Source organism: Achroia grisella, unplaced genomic scaffold (genome assembly GCF_030625045.1).
Source record: "Achroia grisella isolate CSIRO2021 unplaced genomic scaffold, CSIRO_AGI_Agris_v1 utg862, whole genome shotgun sequence".
Taxonomy (NCBI): Eukaryota; Metazoa; Arthropoda; class Insecta; order Lepidoptera; family Pyralidae; genus Achroia; species Achroia grisella.
The window spans coordinates 1,589,001-1,607,127 of record NW_026713046.1 but is presented as its reverse complement, the minus strand read 5'-3'; the positions used below and the strand labels follow the sequence as shown (position 1 = coordinate 1,607,127).

General features: G+C 37.8%; 1 protein-coding gene across 1 annotated transcript; it reads left to right on the top strand.

Moving 5' to 3' along the window:
• Positions 1–3,107: 3,107 nt before the first annotated feature.
• On the top strand, positions 3,108–8,600 carry LOC131852819 (uncharacterized). The gene has a single exon (XM_059203553.1). It carries the CDS (start codon positions 3,108–3,110, stop codon positions 8,598–8,600), a length of 5,493 nt encoding a protein of 1,830 aa, XP_059059536.1.
• The last annotated feature ends 9,527 nt before the right edge of the window (positions 8,601–18,127 follow it).

The following is an 18,127-nucleotide window of genomic DNA, read 5'->3' as shown; positions in this document are numbered from 1 at the left end:
GGTCATCAGACCACGTTAATAACAGTTCCCTTTTGTCCTACATTCTGTTATCTCCTTGAAGTCATCAATGATGGTTACGAAAAGGAACCGCATGGAGGTCAACTTGACATTGTACATTCTAGTAATGATCATCAGTCTACATTAATAACAATCCTTTTGTCTTACATTCGTATTATCTCCTTCAAGTCATCAACGATGGTTACGAAGATGAACCCCATGGAGGTCAAACTGACATAGTACATTCTAGTAATGAGGCCATAAGACCACACTAATAACAGTCCCCTTTTGTCCTACATTCGTATTATCTCCTTGAAGTCATCAATGATGGTTACGAAGATGAACCCCATGGAGGTCAAACTGACATAGTACATTCTAGTAATGGGGTCATCAGACCACATTAATAACAGTCCCCTTTTGTCCTACATTCGTATTATCTCCTTGAAGTCATCAATGATGGTTACGAAGAGGAACCCCATGGAGGTCAAACTGACATAGTACATTCTAGTAATGGGGTCATCAGACCACGTTAATAACAGTTCCATTTTATCCTACATTCGTATTATCTCCTTGAAGTCATCGATGATGATTTCCAAGAGGAACCGCGTGAAGGTCAACCTGACATGGTACATTGCTAGCTATGATCATCAGTCTAATGTAGACTAGATAACAGTCCTTTTGTCCTACATTCGTATTATCTCCTTGAGTCAAGTCATGAGTGCAAAACGTTTTGGTCTGAATTTGGGTTATCACAGTTTACAACTGGTCTGTCGGACCCCCGCGATCTGATAGGCTCCTTGCCAGTAGCTGGAGTTGGCTCACTAAGAAATATGACTAGATATACTGCTTGTAGGTTCACCACACTTAAGTCAGAAAAAGAATATACTAAAATAGTTTGGTTTCGAGAGCATCATAGCCTGTTCGAGTAACTAGACTTAGACTTGGACCCAAACGGTTGTAAGTTCAGATTCAGCCGTAGCAAAAAAAAAAATGTTACCAATAAGCAACAATTCGAGAGAATTGTGGCTTATTGGTAACATTTGTTTTCAATTATTTGTCTTTTAGTCAATTACACATTTACACAATTACAATTACAAATATTTCCTTTAGTCAATTATTTTCTTGCAGTCTCATTCAGGGGTCTAACAATATGGAAAATATTGTTAGACCCCGAAAATGAGACTAGATGTACTACTTGTAGGATTACCACACTTAAGTATAAATTGGGCGTTGCGAAAAAGAATAGACTAAAATCAAGAGAATAGTAGCTCATTGGTAAACCGTCTTAGATCCAAAAGCTTGTAAGTTCTGACCGCACAAAAAGAAATGTTTCCATTTTATTAGACCTGCAATGAGACTTTCTGGCAGTTTTGTATATTATGTATATATATATCTAACTTAAACCTAATGAAAGAGTACATTCATTATGTATTTATTTCATCAAAGATTTTGTTAAAATGTCAATTACCATTTCAGTAGAAGATATGTAGACTTTTAAGGGTCGGCAACTCGCACGTAACACCCCTGAAGTTTCAGGCGTCGATAGACTACGGTAACCATTTACCATAAGATGAGCCGTATCCTTATTTGCCACCAAAGTAGTATAAAAAAATTGAAACAGAAATAATCTTTATTCAAATAAACTCATTACAAGCAAATTTGAATAGTCATATTTTTGATTCTACCACACATTTGGAATGCTGATTCATCACAAGAAGAATCAGCAAGAAATTTGTTTGTTGCTCTTTTGAATAGATGTATTTTTATATAAATAGTTACAAAATAACAAGTAAGAGGCATGCGATAATTTTTTTTGCGAGAAACCGCTAAAGATTCTACTAGTTCCTTATTTATGTTATTAACCGGATCTTAACACGAATCGATTTTTATCAGCTGCGATGTGCTCTTTGACCATTCAGCTATAGATCGTTTTGTTTGGACAATATAAGAGCGACGAAAGAGAAAGAAATATAAGAAGGATATCTAGTGATGGTAGATGATAAAACTGCTGTCACCTATCTATATTAACATCGCTGTCAATCCAGTCAGCTCAGTCAGTTCAAGTCGAGAGAGGTAAGTACGTTTATTTGTTAACTACCTACTCGCCCCTGCATATAAACCTTCCTCTAAAATCACACTATCTATTAAAAAAAACCGCTTCAAAATCCGTTACGTAGTTTTAAAGATATAAGCATACATAGGGACGGACAGACAGCGACAGCGTCTTTGTTTCACACTATGTAATGATTAAACACGAAAGTTTCTAACTAACTAGTTCTTTTTGCTGAGAATTCTCTTCCAATATATGGTAGTTGGTGACCCTATAACCAGAAGTGGCGCACTCTTTTGATGGCAATGTTTTTACATTCCACATTAAATACGCGGCGAGTCTTGCCAAATTGGATCATATTGGTTTCATGCTAACTGCTTTAATCTCGCTCCGAATCTGCGGTTAATTTTTATTTTTATTGCATTCTCTTATCTCACTAGATAGGAATAGATGCCAAATTACCGTCATAAAAATTAATAAATTATCCTGTGAAATAATTAATATATATACTAGCTGTTGAACGCGACTTCGTCTGCTTTTTGGGGAATATATCTTCGTGACATAAGTTATTAATTTATTTAGGTAATCAACAGCTTATACAAACCATACGCGTGTTTCTTTCTGTAATAATAGTATCTCAAGACAATTTCACACAGCGCCATCTAGTCCTAAACTAAGCAGAGCTTGTGTTATGAGAAATGCACAACTGATACAAATACTAAAATACTCTTTTTTGTATCATTACATAGTATAAAACAAGGTCGCTGTCGCTGTCTGTCCGTCCCTATGTGTTGCTGACGTACTGGCCATATACTTTTATACTTCATATATTATATTTTTCTAAAGAATTTTATTATATTATTTTGTATACAGAACTTTAATATCAAATAAACATTGTGACAGACAACAACATCTGGTGTCAGAAGCTGAAAAATTATAAAAATCTTCGCTTACACAAAATAATTTAATATTATTATCGATATATTAGTGCAAAACTGTGTTGTATATTATTTTCACTACGTAAGTACTAGTCCAATTTCATAAAATGCTAACTCGGAGCATGACAAAGCGAACCTCCGCAAAAAGTGCACCTTCTGATCGCTCATCAACAAGCGCCGTGCAAGCAGAGAGGCTAGCAATAGAAGCAGATCATGCACGTCGCGTTGCCGAAGCCGAACGTAGATCCTTAGCTGCCGAACGCGAGGCACAGCAGCGAGCGCTTGCCGCAGAACGCGCTGCTTCTGAAGCAGAAATGCGTGCCCAGATAGCAGCACTAAATAGTCGTTCTAGCCGCCGTAGCTCCAAGAACTCAGTAGAGAGCTGGTTGGACGCTAACTTCGCTACGACATCCAAGAATTGTGCATCAGCCCCGAGAGAAGATATAGCAACAAACTGCGCGCCGGAGACTCAGAACCCATCCAGTCCACCTGCCATTCCTGCTGCATGCGATGCAGTACCTGCAGGGCCTGCAGTGCCGATGCCCATGGAGGGCCCTCACGGCGCTGCCTTCAAGGCCGTGCCACAGGAGCAGGCGGCCCATAGTGGGCACTTCTCGGCGCACCCCATTGTGACGGACCCGTACATACCACAAAACAACACCATAGGCACACATACGCATAATTGTATCACAAATAAAAGCATAGAAAACCACCACACTCTACACCTTGCTCGAGCAGTCGCTGACGTCGCTATAAAAGCGGCCCAATCATCCAAGGTAAGTGCACCGCTCCCACTCTTCGATGGTCGCGCGACGGATTGGCTTATATTTAAAAAGTCATATGATAAGTCCAGCCCGGCGCTAACACCAACGGAGAACTTGGCGAGGCTCAATGCTAGTCTCCGTGGGGCCGCGCGCGATCACGTAGCTATACTGCTAGCGGCCACGCGCGACCCTCGTGAGGTCATTCATGCTCTTGAGGTATTCTTTGCTAGACCCGAATTCATAATACTTTCAGAGATCTCGACAATGCGAGCTCTCCCAAAAATAAGTAATAATGAGAGCATGAAGGAACTCAATCTTTTTGCTTGCAAAGTACGCAGATGCACGGAAGTCGTGCGACTGCTCAACCGACCAGAGTATTTAGCGTCACCCGATTTGGCCAACGAGATCTTAACAAAATTTACGCCATTACTCAGGATCCGTTGGGCAGACTATGCAGCAAGCAAAGAGACTCTGGGCAAGTTTCGACTCGAACTACTGTCCGAATTTCTTATGCTCGAGGCGGAATTACGTGTTCGGTATGGAACCTATTCTGAACAAGTAAAGCCCGAACCGCCCAAACGTCAATGTCATCCACTGACGTCATGTCATAGTACCATAGACAAAGTTGCTATTTGTCCTTATTGCTCAAAGTCTCACAACATTGAAACGTGCAAAGAGTTTAGTTTAGCTACTGTAGAAGATCGATGGAAGTGGGTCATTGCTAACAAAGTCTGTTACAAATGCCTCCAAAGCAATCCCCATTTCTTTCGCCGCTGTACGCTTAAGCATTGTCAGGTGAAAGGGTGTAAGAGTAGATTAAGCCATAACTCCCTACTCCACAGAACCACCTCACCAACAAAGACTCAAAACGACACAAGTCCATCGAGTGACGATACAGCGCCGAGTTCGTCGGCAACCGTCACCCACAGTCGATCGCTCCCTACGTCCCAGCGTCCACTACTGAAGGTAGTTCCCGTCACAGTAGCCGGCCCTAAAGGTACTTTCGATACTTTTGCCTTGCTAGATGATGGCTCTACAGCCACCCTATTAGACTCGTCAGTAGCGTCCGCCATAGGTGCAAAGGGACGAAGAAGCCATATTAAGATCGATGGTATAGGAGGTATGTCAACTGAGTCCGATATATCCCTAGTCGACATCACAATCAAGGGACGTTATAGTACGGAGTGGCATTCTTTAGAAAATGTTCGTTCTATTCCTAACCTGAACCTTGGTCCACAACATATTGATCGCGAGTTTGTTAAAGGTTTACATTATTTATCTGATTTGGTCGATTTTATATGTTATGAACATGCTAAACCGATGCTTTTAATTGGTATCGACAACTGGAACCTCACCCTGCCCACAGAGATCCGCCAGAGCTCTAAGTTTCAGCCTGTAGCCGGTCTCACCCCTCTTGGTTGGGTCCTTTTCGGTTTCAGCTCGAGTAAAACCAAACCAATCGAGTTCGTAAACCATACCATTTCCACAACTGTAAATCCGTCAAACAGCTATGAATCGTTGGAAAATCTCATAAAAGAACATTACAAACTAGATTCTATAGGCATTGTAGCTAAAGATTATCGCACCCCTACTGAGCAAAGAGCGTTAGATTTACTAGAGTCCACCACTACTCGTCTTCCTTCAGGGCGATTTGAAACAGGTCTCCTATGGCGAGACAACTTAAAAGATGTCCCCAATAATTATAAACTTGCCTTGTCCCGCTTTAAAAGCCTAGAACGAAAACTCATAGGTGATAAGTCGCTTGCAGAATCATATAGGCAACAGATAAATGCCAACATTGTCAAGGGTTACGCAGAAATATGCACAGAACCTGCAGACCCCTCCAAAGTCACTTGGTATCTGCCACATTTCGGCGTCGTACACCCACAAAAAAAGAAACTTAGTGTTGTACACGACGCAGCAGCCACTTTTGAAGGTGTTAGCCTCAATTCTATGCTTTTAGCAGGTCCCGATTTACTGCAACCTCTGTTAGCAATCCTGATGCGTTTTCGTGAAGGCCGCATCGCTCTCAACGGCGATATTCGGGAAATGTTTCCCCAAATTAAAATCCGGAAGGAGGACAGAGACGCTCAACGTTTCCTGTGGCGTAATGAACCATCCCAACCGATTTTGGAATACAGGATGTCGTCGATGATTTTCGGTGCGGTCTCCAGTCCGTGCACAGCTCTCTACCTGAAAAATAAAAACGCATTAGATCATAAAAAAGAATTTCCTATGGTCGTAGATGCTGTAGTTAACAACCACTACATGGACGATTACCTGGGTAGCGTCGACTCTGCAGATGAAGCAGCTCGTCTCGTAGCTGATATTGTAGAAGTCCACTCTCGCGCAGGTTTCGAGATGAGAAATTGGGTTTCTAATTCTAAAGAAGCTCTTACCTTGATTCCTCGAGATCTATGTGCCACAAACATCTTAGAGGTAAATCTCGCAAACAATGCTCCAAACCATAAAATTCTCGGAGTGTCTTGGAACATCGTTGATGACTCTCTAGGCCTTTTGCGAAGTTTACCCCCTATCCATGAGTCTTCTAAGTGGACTAAGCGCCATGTCCTATCACTACTAATGCAAGTATATGACCCTCTAGGCTTGTTAGCTCCTATTGTCATAAGAGGTCGAATTCTTTTTCAACAAACCTGGAGGCTCGGTATCAACTGGGACGATCACTTACCATCCGAAATTCTATTAAAATGGAAACATTGGTTTGAGCACTTATCAAATCTCCGCCAAACTTCTATTCCACGCTGCTACACAACATGTGAGTGGACGGAAAAACAACTCCATGTCTTTGCTGATGCTAGCGAATACGCATACTCCTGTGTAGCGTACTGGCGTTTCATAACGCCCAACGATTGCAAAATAAGCCTTATTGGTGGAAAAGCGAGGTTAGCTCCTTTAAAGCCAGCCTCCATACCTAGATTAGAGCTCCAGGCAGCTCTGATCGCTGCTCGTTTTTGTAAATATTTAATAGAGGCTCATAAACATAAGCCGGTCAAAATTTTCCTTTGGTCAGATTCTTTAACAGTTCTCAAATGGCTTCGTAGCGATGCTCGCAATTTTAAAGTATTCGTTTCACATCGGGTTGGAGAAATTTTAGAACTCACAGACATTTCTTGTTGGAAATATGTCCCAACTCATCTAAATGTTGCTGACGACGCTACGAGACCACAATCAAAATTCGAAATTTCACGATGGTTCTCCGGACCACCCTTTCTATTATTCGGTCAAAATGAATGGCCTGAGGAACCTTCCACAAATGTGCGACTAGGCCCCGAAGAAATGAAATGTGATCGAGAGCTAGTTGCACTAACAACAGATAATTCTCCGGAACTATCCCCAGTAGTAGCTAATCACTGTCGTTTCAGTAATTGGTTACGTCTAGTTCGCGCTACAGCTACTGTTGCTCTCGCTGCTAGGTTTTTTATACATTTATTGTTTCGTAAGATAGGGAATAGGGTTGACGAAGCCCCTTCTCGACAACTACAAGCCTCAGATCTAGTCGCATCAGAACTCCGCTTACTCTTGCGTTCCCAACTAGACTCCTTTGGAGAAGAACGTCGCCTTATTAAAGCCGAAAAGCCCTTGCCTTCTAGAAGTCGTTTGAGACGGCTAGCTGTCACCTTGGACGATTCCCAAATATTAAAATTAGCAGGGAGGACAAGAGCCTGTGCGGGTTCAATCATCACAAGCAACCCCATTGTGCTCGACGGCAAGCATCCCGTCGTAAAACTTCTAATAAAACACCATCACAACAGAGCAGCACATGCGAACACAGAATTAATTGTCAACGAATTACGACAGAACTATTTCATCTTCGGTATACGTCCAGCCGTAAAGAAAGTCGCCAACGAATGCATGATGTGTCGCCTTCGTAAAAAGAACCCACCGGCCCCACCTTTCGGTGATCTACCTGCAGAACGGATGGCTCATAGCGTACGCCCATTCTCCTTTGTTGGGCTAGATTATTTCGGGCCAGTTACTGTATCCATTGGCCGACGAACCGAAAAACGCTATGTGGCACTCTTCACTTGCCTGACAGTACGAGCCATCCACCTAGAAATTGTTGGCAGCTTATCCTCGGATGCGGCAATCATGGCTCTACGTCGCTTTATATCAAGGCGTGGATGCCCAATTAAAATTTACTCAGACAACGGGACAGCCTTCGTCGGAGCAAATAATATACTGAAGCAACTCTACCATGACGACGTAGTCAATGATGCTGCCAATAGAAGGATCCAGTGGCACTTCATTCCACCTGGGGCACCCTTTATGGGCGGATGTTGGGAGAGGCTGGTCCGAAGCGTAAAGACAGCTCTCTCCACAATACTAAAAGAAAAATCCCCACGAGAAGAGGTTCTACACACACTCCTCCTAGAAGCCGAAGCCTTAATAAATTCAAGGCCACTCACCCACGTCTCCGTAGACCCTAATGACGAAGAAAGTATAACGCCATTTCACTTTCTAATTGGTTGCTCCTCTCCCCACCAATCATTCGGAGAGATGGATGAACGCGACCTTATCCGTCGAGTAAATTGGAAAAAGGGCCTTCGTCTTGCTGACCACTTTTGGGCTAGATGGTTGACGGAATACCTCCCTACACTGATTCCGAGACGACCAGGAGAAAAACCAGAATTTAAAGTCGGAGACCCGGTTCTCATTGCCGACGGCAACCTTCCGCGCGGTTCATGGCCACGGGGCCGTATCTTAAAAACATTCCTCGGTCCTGACAAAACGATCCGTGTGGCAGAGGTCGCCACCAAAGGAGGTATCCTCAAGCGCCCAGTCCGAAAGTTGGTTCCTCTACTAGACCGCCAGCATGTCAGCTCAAACTAAACCGGTGCTCACACCGCGGGGCGCCATGTTGCTGACGTACTGGCCATATACTTTTATACTTCATATATTATATTTTTCTAAAGAATTTTATTATATTATTTTGTATACAGAACTTTAATATCAAATAAACATTGTGACAGACAACAACACTATGTATGCTTAAATATTTAAAACTACGCAACGGATTTTGAAGCGGTTTTTTTAATAGATAGAGTGCTTCAAGAGGAAGGTTTATTTATATGATACATGTACAGTAATGTACACTCGTGTGAAGCCGGGGCGAGTAGCTAGTTAATGATAAAATCGATATACATAATATACATAGAATACACACACGTCAATATATACAAAAATTCATACTCATGAATACAAATGATTGTGCCGTGTCAGGAATCGAACCCGCAAAGGTGAAGTAAGTCGGTGTACTAAACCGCTAGACTACCAAGGCTGTCAAATATTTAATATTACATGATTAGTCAAGCCAATTTCAGACAAAATCGTCCAATGTGTGAAGAGACATTGAACGATTTTGTCTGAAATTGTTAAAATAACATTAAATTAAATCAACATTCATGTAGGTCTATTACAGACTTTATGATATGTCAAATCTACCATCAGTTGTAGTAGTATCTGTCAGAATAAAGAGAAAAAAGAATCCATTCTCTCCATATCTATCTTTTTGTTTATAATATTTGTATATATTAATAGGTTTATTTAACAAAACACGAGTTAGTCACAATTCTAAATTCAAAATATATTTATTCATGTGGTCAATTACAGACTTTATGAGATGTCAAATCTACCATCAGTTGTAGTAGTATCTGTCAGAATAAAGAGAAAAAAGAATCCATTCTCTCCATATCTATCTTTTTGTTTATAATATTTGTATATATTAAAAGGTTTATTTAACAAAACACGAGTTAGTCAAAATTTTAAATTCAAAATATCTTTATTCATATAGGTCTATTACAGACTCTTATGATATGTCAAATCTACCATCAGTTGTAGTAGTATCTGTCAGAATAAAGAGAAAAAAGAATCCATTCTCTCCATATCTATCTTTTTGTTTATAATATTTGTATATATTAATAGGTTTATTTAATAAAACACGAGTTAGTCAAAATTCTAAATTCAAAATATCTTTATTCATGTAGGTCTATTGCAGACTTTATGATATGTCAAATCTACCGTCAGTTCGGAGTGTTTTCGAGGTAAGAACTGACAAAAAATCAGCTGTTATTCTTTTCAAATGAGCTAGTGAGTACAAAATTTCAGATTCATTTTTAAATTCAATTAAGGAGTATGTGCTAACCAGTAGCTTGAGTTTAGTAAACACTGGATTTAGGCTTGATATACGATCCTGTGCTTCAACCAGCTAAATAGCTTACAAAACAAATTCAAATTCAAAGATCATTTATTAATGTAGATACTTTTAGCACGTTCTGAACGTCAATTATTTTATATTATAATTTTCTCCCTACCGTTCAGTTCAGTATATAGATCTAATTAATAAAAACTGGCAAGAAACTAAGTTGAATTACTTTTTTTTAATAGCCAGTTTATTTACAACGTATATTTATATAGGTGTCTATGTCTAACATTAAATGAAATGAACATGCACAACTATTGCCATGCACGCTCGTCATTCAAGTAATCGTTTAGTGAGTAATAGGCTTTGCTCAGTAAATATGATTTAACAGATAGTTTGAATGTGTATCTATGTGTAATTTTTAATTAAATTTTAATTTACATAGATTAACATTTACATTTGTATATAGATTTACATTTACATGTTTACAATATAATACAATTTTTATATATTTCTATTGTCTGTAGTCCCCAAACTAGGTCAGGCCTATATCTTATGGGCTGGGAGCGCGGATACCAAAAATATGCAGTATATAATAATAATAATAATAATCTTAAGCCAATTCACACAGCGCCATCTAGACCCAAGTTAAGCTAGCTGAAGCTTGTGTTATGGGTACTAGACAACTGATACAAATACATAGATTTTTTTTTTTTCGTAAATACATACATATTATATATAGAAAACACCCAGACCTACACAAACAATCATACTCATGAATACAAATGTTTGTGCCGTGCGAGGAATCGAACCCGCGATCGGACGTAAAGCGGTGTACTAAACCACTAGACCACCGAGGTCGTCATCGTCAGTATATGTATATGTATTTACGCTGTGATATCGTAAATTGATAGCGCTTATCATAAAACTCCGTTACACGTGTGTAATTTCATTAAACTGTTCAGACAATAGGTGAAGACACCGTTCTATACTAGTAAAGTATGCAATTCGAATGGTTGATTCAGTATTGGCAAGAAGTGGTAAATATTGGAGGTGGTATTCATAATTTTAAATATTATTTGCGACCGTCGTGACTTAGTGGTTTATTTTTCTGAATGACGACCAAGAGGTTGTAGGTTCAAATCTGGACAATATAATAACGAAAGTATTGTGCGTCGATTTATATTTATGACTAGCTGTTCCCGCGACTTCGTCTGCGTGGAATTTAATTTTATTTTTCTAAAATAAAGTAGCCTATGTTATTCCTCTTTACATCAGTTATCTGCCAATAAAAGTCTCGTCAAAATCGGTTCAGCCATTTAAGAGATTAGCCGGAACAAACAGACCGACAGACAGAGAGAGAAAATTTTAAAAAATGTTATTTTGGTGTATGTACCGTATTTATATGCATATGCATGTAGTAAAAAACGTTTATTTCAATATTACAAATAGACACTCAAATTTTATTTATATGTATAGATTAACTCGCTGATGGAGGCAACTTTTTAATTTTTAGTTTTATATCGGCATCTAATCCGAAAATTAATTTGAAATACGTCGGAAGGCTCGGTCAATGTCATATTGGATACAAATATATCCATTTTTGTGATCTTTCGTGATCTGTTAAGCCGATAAATCGTGAAATGCTAACAAACAGACACAATTTCATATTCATAATATTATTAGATATAAAATGAGAAATTTTATTATAAAAACGTTAAATTAATGTAGTGTAAATAGATGGGAAGAAATTCAAGTAATTAATGTAATAATATTTTTTAATAATATTATTTGAATGATAATAATAATAATAATATAATAATATCTAAGGACAATTCACACAGCGCCATCTAGTCCCAAGATAAGCAGGGCTTGTGTTATGGGCACTAGACAACTGAGATAAATACATGGATATATTTTTTTTGTAAATAAATACATATTATACATAGAAAACACCCAGACCGATACAAACAATCATACTCAAGAATACAAATGTTTATACCGTGCGAGGAATCGAACCCACGACCATCGGATAGTAAAGCGGTGTGCTAGACCACTAGACCACAGAGACTGTCGTGATGAAATGGTATAAATTAAATAAGTGTGTCGCGAGATTTTTAAAATATAAATTAAAGACTCTCCATGAAATCTATTCAGCACATGCCAAGATATTACAAAAACTGGTACACTTTCTGGAAACACAAACTTAAACAGCCTTCGAGTAACTCTGCACTCCCTAAAGTTGGTTGGTAGAGAATAGTAATAGCATAACAGCATATCAATAAAAAAAAAATTGCCGGGATTAACCTGGCTTTTTTTTTATTGAGCATATTTTTTTAATTTTATTTTTTGCGTTTGCTCTTTCGGATTACGCTCGCTTTAGTAGCTGTATGTGAAATGTTTTGGAAGTGTTTTATTTGTTTAGTTTATATATACATTTGTTAATAGTAATAGTTATGTATAAGCCCGGCTATTGTACATTTCAATAAATAAATAAAATAAAACAGGTCTCCTTATCTTAGCCACCCAATGCAGGACGGTCAACATATGCCGCATCCAAATTGTAAAGTTTCATATATGAACGTGCATCTTTATTAGTTAATAGTGTATGTACACACGATGCGCTATTGTCACGGGTCACAATGGACATTATTTATGGACTTTTCTACTTCATTACTCACTGCACACGTCTTACATGTTTGACATACATAACTCGTGTTTTATGTGACTTTAATATGTATTAGTTTTTTTTAATTGGGCGAGTACAATTTGTTCTGGAAATAAACTTAGTAAATGATCCTAAACAATCCTAAACCTAGCGGTTTAGGATACCATCTTAAGAGCTGATTTCTTGTCAGTTCTTCTTAGTTAGCTTATGACGACCTCGGTGGTCTAGCGGTCTAGCACACCGCTTTACGTCCGATGGTCGCGGGTTCGATTCCTCGCACGGCACAAACATTTGTATTCATGAGTATGATTGTTTGTATCGGTCTGGGTATTTTCTATGTATAATATCTATGTATTTACGAAAAAAAAATTATCTATGTATTTGTATCAGTTGTCTAGTACCCATAACACAAGCTTTAGCTAGCTTAACTTGGGTATAGATGGCGCTGTGTGAATTGTCCTGATATTATTATTATTATTGCTAACTGTGTAGGTACATTAATTTATAGTTGGTATAACAATATACATAAAATTCCTAACGAATACGTACGAGGAAATCTGGCTGTTCGCGATATTGCCAAAAATATCCGCCCAGGTCGTCGAGGCAATATAGGTAAGCACTCCGAACTGACGGTAGATTTGACATATCATAAAAGTCTGTAATAGACCTAAATGAATAAAAATATGAAACTGCAATTGATTTAAAATTAAATAATAAAAAATTTGAATCTGTACTGCAATTTAGTTACTTAGGCAAGTCTAGTTTTTTCTACTAATATTCTATTCCGTACCATACAGCTCAGTATACAATATTCATTTGAGAAGAACTGGCAGGAAACTCAACTGAATTTCTTTTTTTTTTTAGTCTAGGCTAGAATAAAAGTGGCGTTTCCAATTTATTATTAGACGAAGTAAAATAAATGCTTCATAGAGATATAATAGCGATACAGAATTGCTGTGTGAGTGTAAACCTACACACCTATAACCAGAGTGTCGTCTGGCGCGGCGTCGAGTACCCGCAACGATGCACCCACTGATGCTCCGTTTAAATTTACTAAACAATAGTATTATTAGGCACATTTTAGAAGAAAAAGTGTAATCCATCACATTTAAAACAAGTTTTCGAAATGCTTCTGTCCCGGTTTCTAACCATCTCGATCTTCTAGGTTTAACAATATCATCCAACCTAAATTTCGGGGCATATATTGAATCTAGAGCTAAAACGGCATCAAAAAAACTGGGCGTCCTCTCAAGGGTTAGGAGATACTTCACGCCTGGACAGCTTTTAACGCTATACCAAGCACAGGTCCGATCTTGCATGGAGTATTGTTCCCACTTATGGGATGGATCCGCTCAGTACCAACTTGACGCTCTAGACGCAATCGACAGACGAGCAAGGAGACTTATCGGGGACGAATCACTTGTAGCTAAGAGGCTTCAAAGTCTTAATCACCGACGTAAAGTAGCTTGTCTATCGGTGTTCTATAGGCTCCATTTTGGCGAATGTGCTCAAGAACTGCACAACCTCATTCCTCCAGCACCGTTCCATCAACAAGACGTAGAGAGCGGCTCCACCCCTACACTATTGACATCCCAGCTGCTCGAACTAACCGTTTTGCATCATCTTTCCTTATGCGAGCAGCTAAGGAGTGGAACTCTCTACCAGCGTCTATTTTTCCTGCCTCTTACAACATCGGGTCTTTTAAGTCAAGAGTGAATAGGTATTATTTGAGCTTGCGTGTAACAGCTTAGACCACATCATCACTTAACATTAGGTGAGATTGCGGTCAAACGCGCTCAAATTATGATATAAAAAAAAAAAGTAATCATGTTGCTAAGTAACAATTGATATGTAACGTGCAACTGATCGGAACGAGAATAAATTATATTTACTACTGTATATGTGTAATCCACTGAATATCTACATCAGGTTATGGGCCTAGTATAGGTCCAACTATAATTAGTGATTAGTATTTTAACAGATTTAATTTTGAATATGTTTTTTGCTACTATTGTTCTATTGTTTACTCTTCTGTATATTGTTTTATATTATGTATGTTATTAAAATGTAGAGATGTAGAGTGTCATAAATGTAATGGATTAAGGGACCGTATTAGGGACATTTGCAGTTCTTTGTAGTACTTCTTCATTTCTTATTTTATCTTTTCAGCGAATCCTTCCTTCTATCCTTTCAATCAATTAATTCCATCCTTCTCCAATACCATATTTCAAAAGCTTCCAGTTTGTCCCTTTCTATTTTGTCTCAATGTCCACGTTTCACAGGTATACACGGCTATACTTCAGATATACATCTGGATAAGTCGTTTCCGAGAGACCCTTGAGATATAATAAGTAACAAAACTGTAATTTAGTATTTTAGAAGCAAAGAAAATAAAGAAGCAAGTATACTCTCCGATCACAACACAGCAGGCAAGCGCGTCTCGTCACTCAGTGGTACTCAATAATATATGTGCAGGGCCTACGTTCTGCTTTCATGATACACAGAAAAATGCATCGTTCCGACAACGTTGTTTTGGGAACGTACCAACTTGATGGAGATATTCAGTGGATATACAGCTATAAATACAATTTACTCTTGATTTCATTACAATTGAATGTAAGATATAATTGTTACTTAGTAACAAGAAGTACAGTTTATTCCACAGCCAACTGTACCTCGAAAATAATCAGCCCTCAAACATGTGATGTCTGATGATTGGACTGAAAAGAAATAGGCGAATACACTGGTATAGTAAAAAAAATATGTTATTAATTTAGTTGTTTAGTTCATAATACAGTGAAAAGAGAGAGAGAAATGAGAGAGAGAGAGAGAGAAATGTGCATCGCTACGATAACGTTGTTTTAGACGTGTACCAGCCAAGGTTCATTTGATTGATGGAATAGAACTTGATATTTGCCTAAAAAAATCTTTTAGTTGTTTAGGTTCATTAATAAATAAAATTACTTACGAATTAGGATTTATATTATACTATAGGATACTCTATTGAGAATTTTGATATTTGTTGTATTTAGACGGTACATTCTTTCAAGTGCAGTCAGGATCGCGCGCGATATAGCGCGGGAAAGACTGCGCGCGCAATCGTGTGTAATTGCATTTTACTATTTTTTGTAATCATTGTTTCAAGTAAATTCACATTATTTTAAAAATTTATTATTTTTCCTTACAACGTATTTTCTAGCGTATATGTTTCAACTCGGTAAATTTCAGTTTCTTTTTAAATTTTATTTTTTATTCCTATGATTTTATTTCGCGAAAACAAGTCTAAGATTTATTAATTATCATAACTCTATTATGTCATTGGTCTATAGTTAGATGTCTATTGATGATGATATCTTTCTCTACATTTACGTACACGTTTCCTGCTGAAGATCGTACATGTAAAGTCAGCTATATCTATTAATTTACTATTTCTCAAGATGTCAAAGGTGACTTTCTCCAATTATCTCTCACTTATTTCAGTCGTCAATTAGCTTACTTTATAAATTGATAAGGTTGAAGAGATATGATAAAAATACTCACTTATTTCCAAGTAAGTTTTACAAACTAGAAAAACAATCACTATTGACCCTTAGCTGTATTATGTACACTATACATATAATCGCTTTAAATTATAACATAGTCGTAACATATATAAAATAAAAATAGTTTTTTAGAACTTTATCACAGTAACTTAACTTACACCTGTGAACATATTTATACTCTATCGAAGAATTTATTATTGTGACAAGGTACAAGTGTTCACATATTATAGCAAGTGGCCGTACTTACAAATATATACGTAACAACCTTGAACCCGTCAACAGACACTTTTCACACCCACCTAGACTGTCTCAAGTGGCCACTACGCTATATACGAACCTATTGTATAGGGTATAGATGCTAAAATCGCGGCGTGGAAGATTCTTATCGGTCAACGGGGTGAAAAGTGCTTTATTCGCTCAATAGAGTAACATAACTTAACTATATTTATGGTTAAGTTAAAAGAAGTTCTTATGACGAAGAACGACACTCTCTTTACTTACCTCTCTCGATACTTAGTTATACGTAGTACGTAGTTATTAATATTTATGTTTTTTCGGGCTACTCTAATGCTGTTGGCCGCAGCTGGCCTTTACAGCTTCACCGGACGATAGGGGGCGAGTGCAGATGGCACTCCAAACCCGCGGAAGGACTTATGGAGCGGCTGAAGGCCAACTCCCGCCTGACGGATACGACTTTAGTCTGAGGGCACAGCTATGGGTTCGAACCTCGGATTAGGCTGTCGTAATTTCGATTGATGTTTTAATTGAACGGGCGATCGATGGAAGTGGGATATTTACACAAATAATTTCAAACATATATATGTTTGAAATAGATGGACCATGTTATAATTTCAATTGCTACGTGTACAAACTAAATCCTCGGTGATATAGTACTAGGCTATTAATATAAATACTTAATTTTTTTTTTTAAATAGATACATATTAAACACCCAGACCTATACAAATACAACTGATATAAATATCAATTTTTTTTTTCGATAGAAACAATCATACTCGTGAGTACAAATGTTTGTATCGTGCGAGGAATCGATCCCGCGACTATTAGAAGTTAAGCTATGTGCCGAACCGCTCGACCACTTAGGCCGTCAAAAATCTTATTAATATTATAAACGCAAGTTTGGATGGATATTTGTTAGTCTTTCACGCAAAAACTATTGAACGGATTTTGATGATACTTTACAGTAATATAGCTTATACATCAGAATAATACATAATAATAATAATCTCAGGACAATTCACACAGCGCCATCTAGACCCAAGTTAAGCTAGCTAAACCATGTGTTATGGGTACTAGATATCTGACACATAGTTTTATTTCGTAAATGCGTACATACTATACATAGAAAACACCCAGACCGATACAAACAATCTTACTCATGAATACAAATGTTTGTACCATGCGAGGAATCGAACCCGCGACCAAATAGGCTATAAATTTAAGTCGGTTGAAACCGCAGGCACAGCTAGTGTTACATAATATGAGATAATTATAATTAATAACTAAATAACGAGGGGAGACCGAGGGTAGGGCAGAAATGACAAATTGTCATGTAATTAGAAAATATGTGTGCCGATTAAATCTGAACGTTATACTACAGTTAGTCGTTAGTCGGATTTAACTCTGTTGTTATACTGTACACGATTTGTTAATTAAATAATTATATATTTGTTACTTTATAGAATAGAATAGAATAGAAAATCATCTATTCTATAAAGTAACAAATATATAATTATTTAATCTTTTTCGGCCTTCCTCTGCCCTTATAACCATCCACATTCATATGTAACACCTTTCTTAAAATATTATCCTCGTTCCTACGCATTACATGTCCATACCATGATAGACGATTACTCTTCAACCTCTCTGACACCGGTGCCACTTTCATACTTCCTCTAATGTATTCATCATAGAATAATTAACAGTAAGGTACATTACCTTAATAACTTATTACATACATTGACATGTCGTCATAGTGGCGTTTTTAAA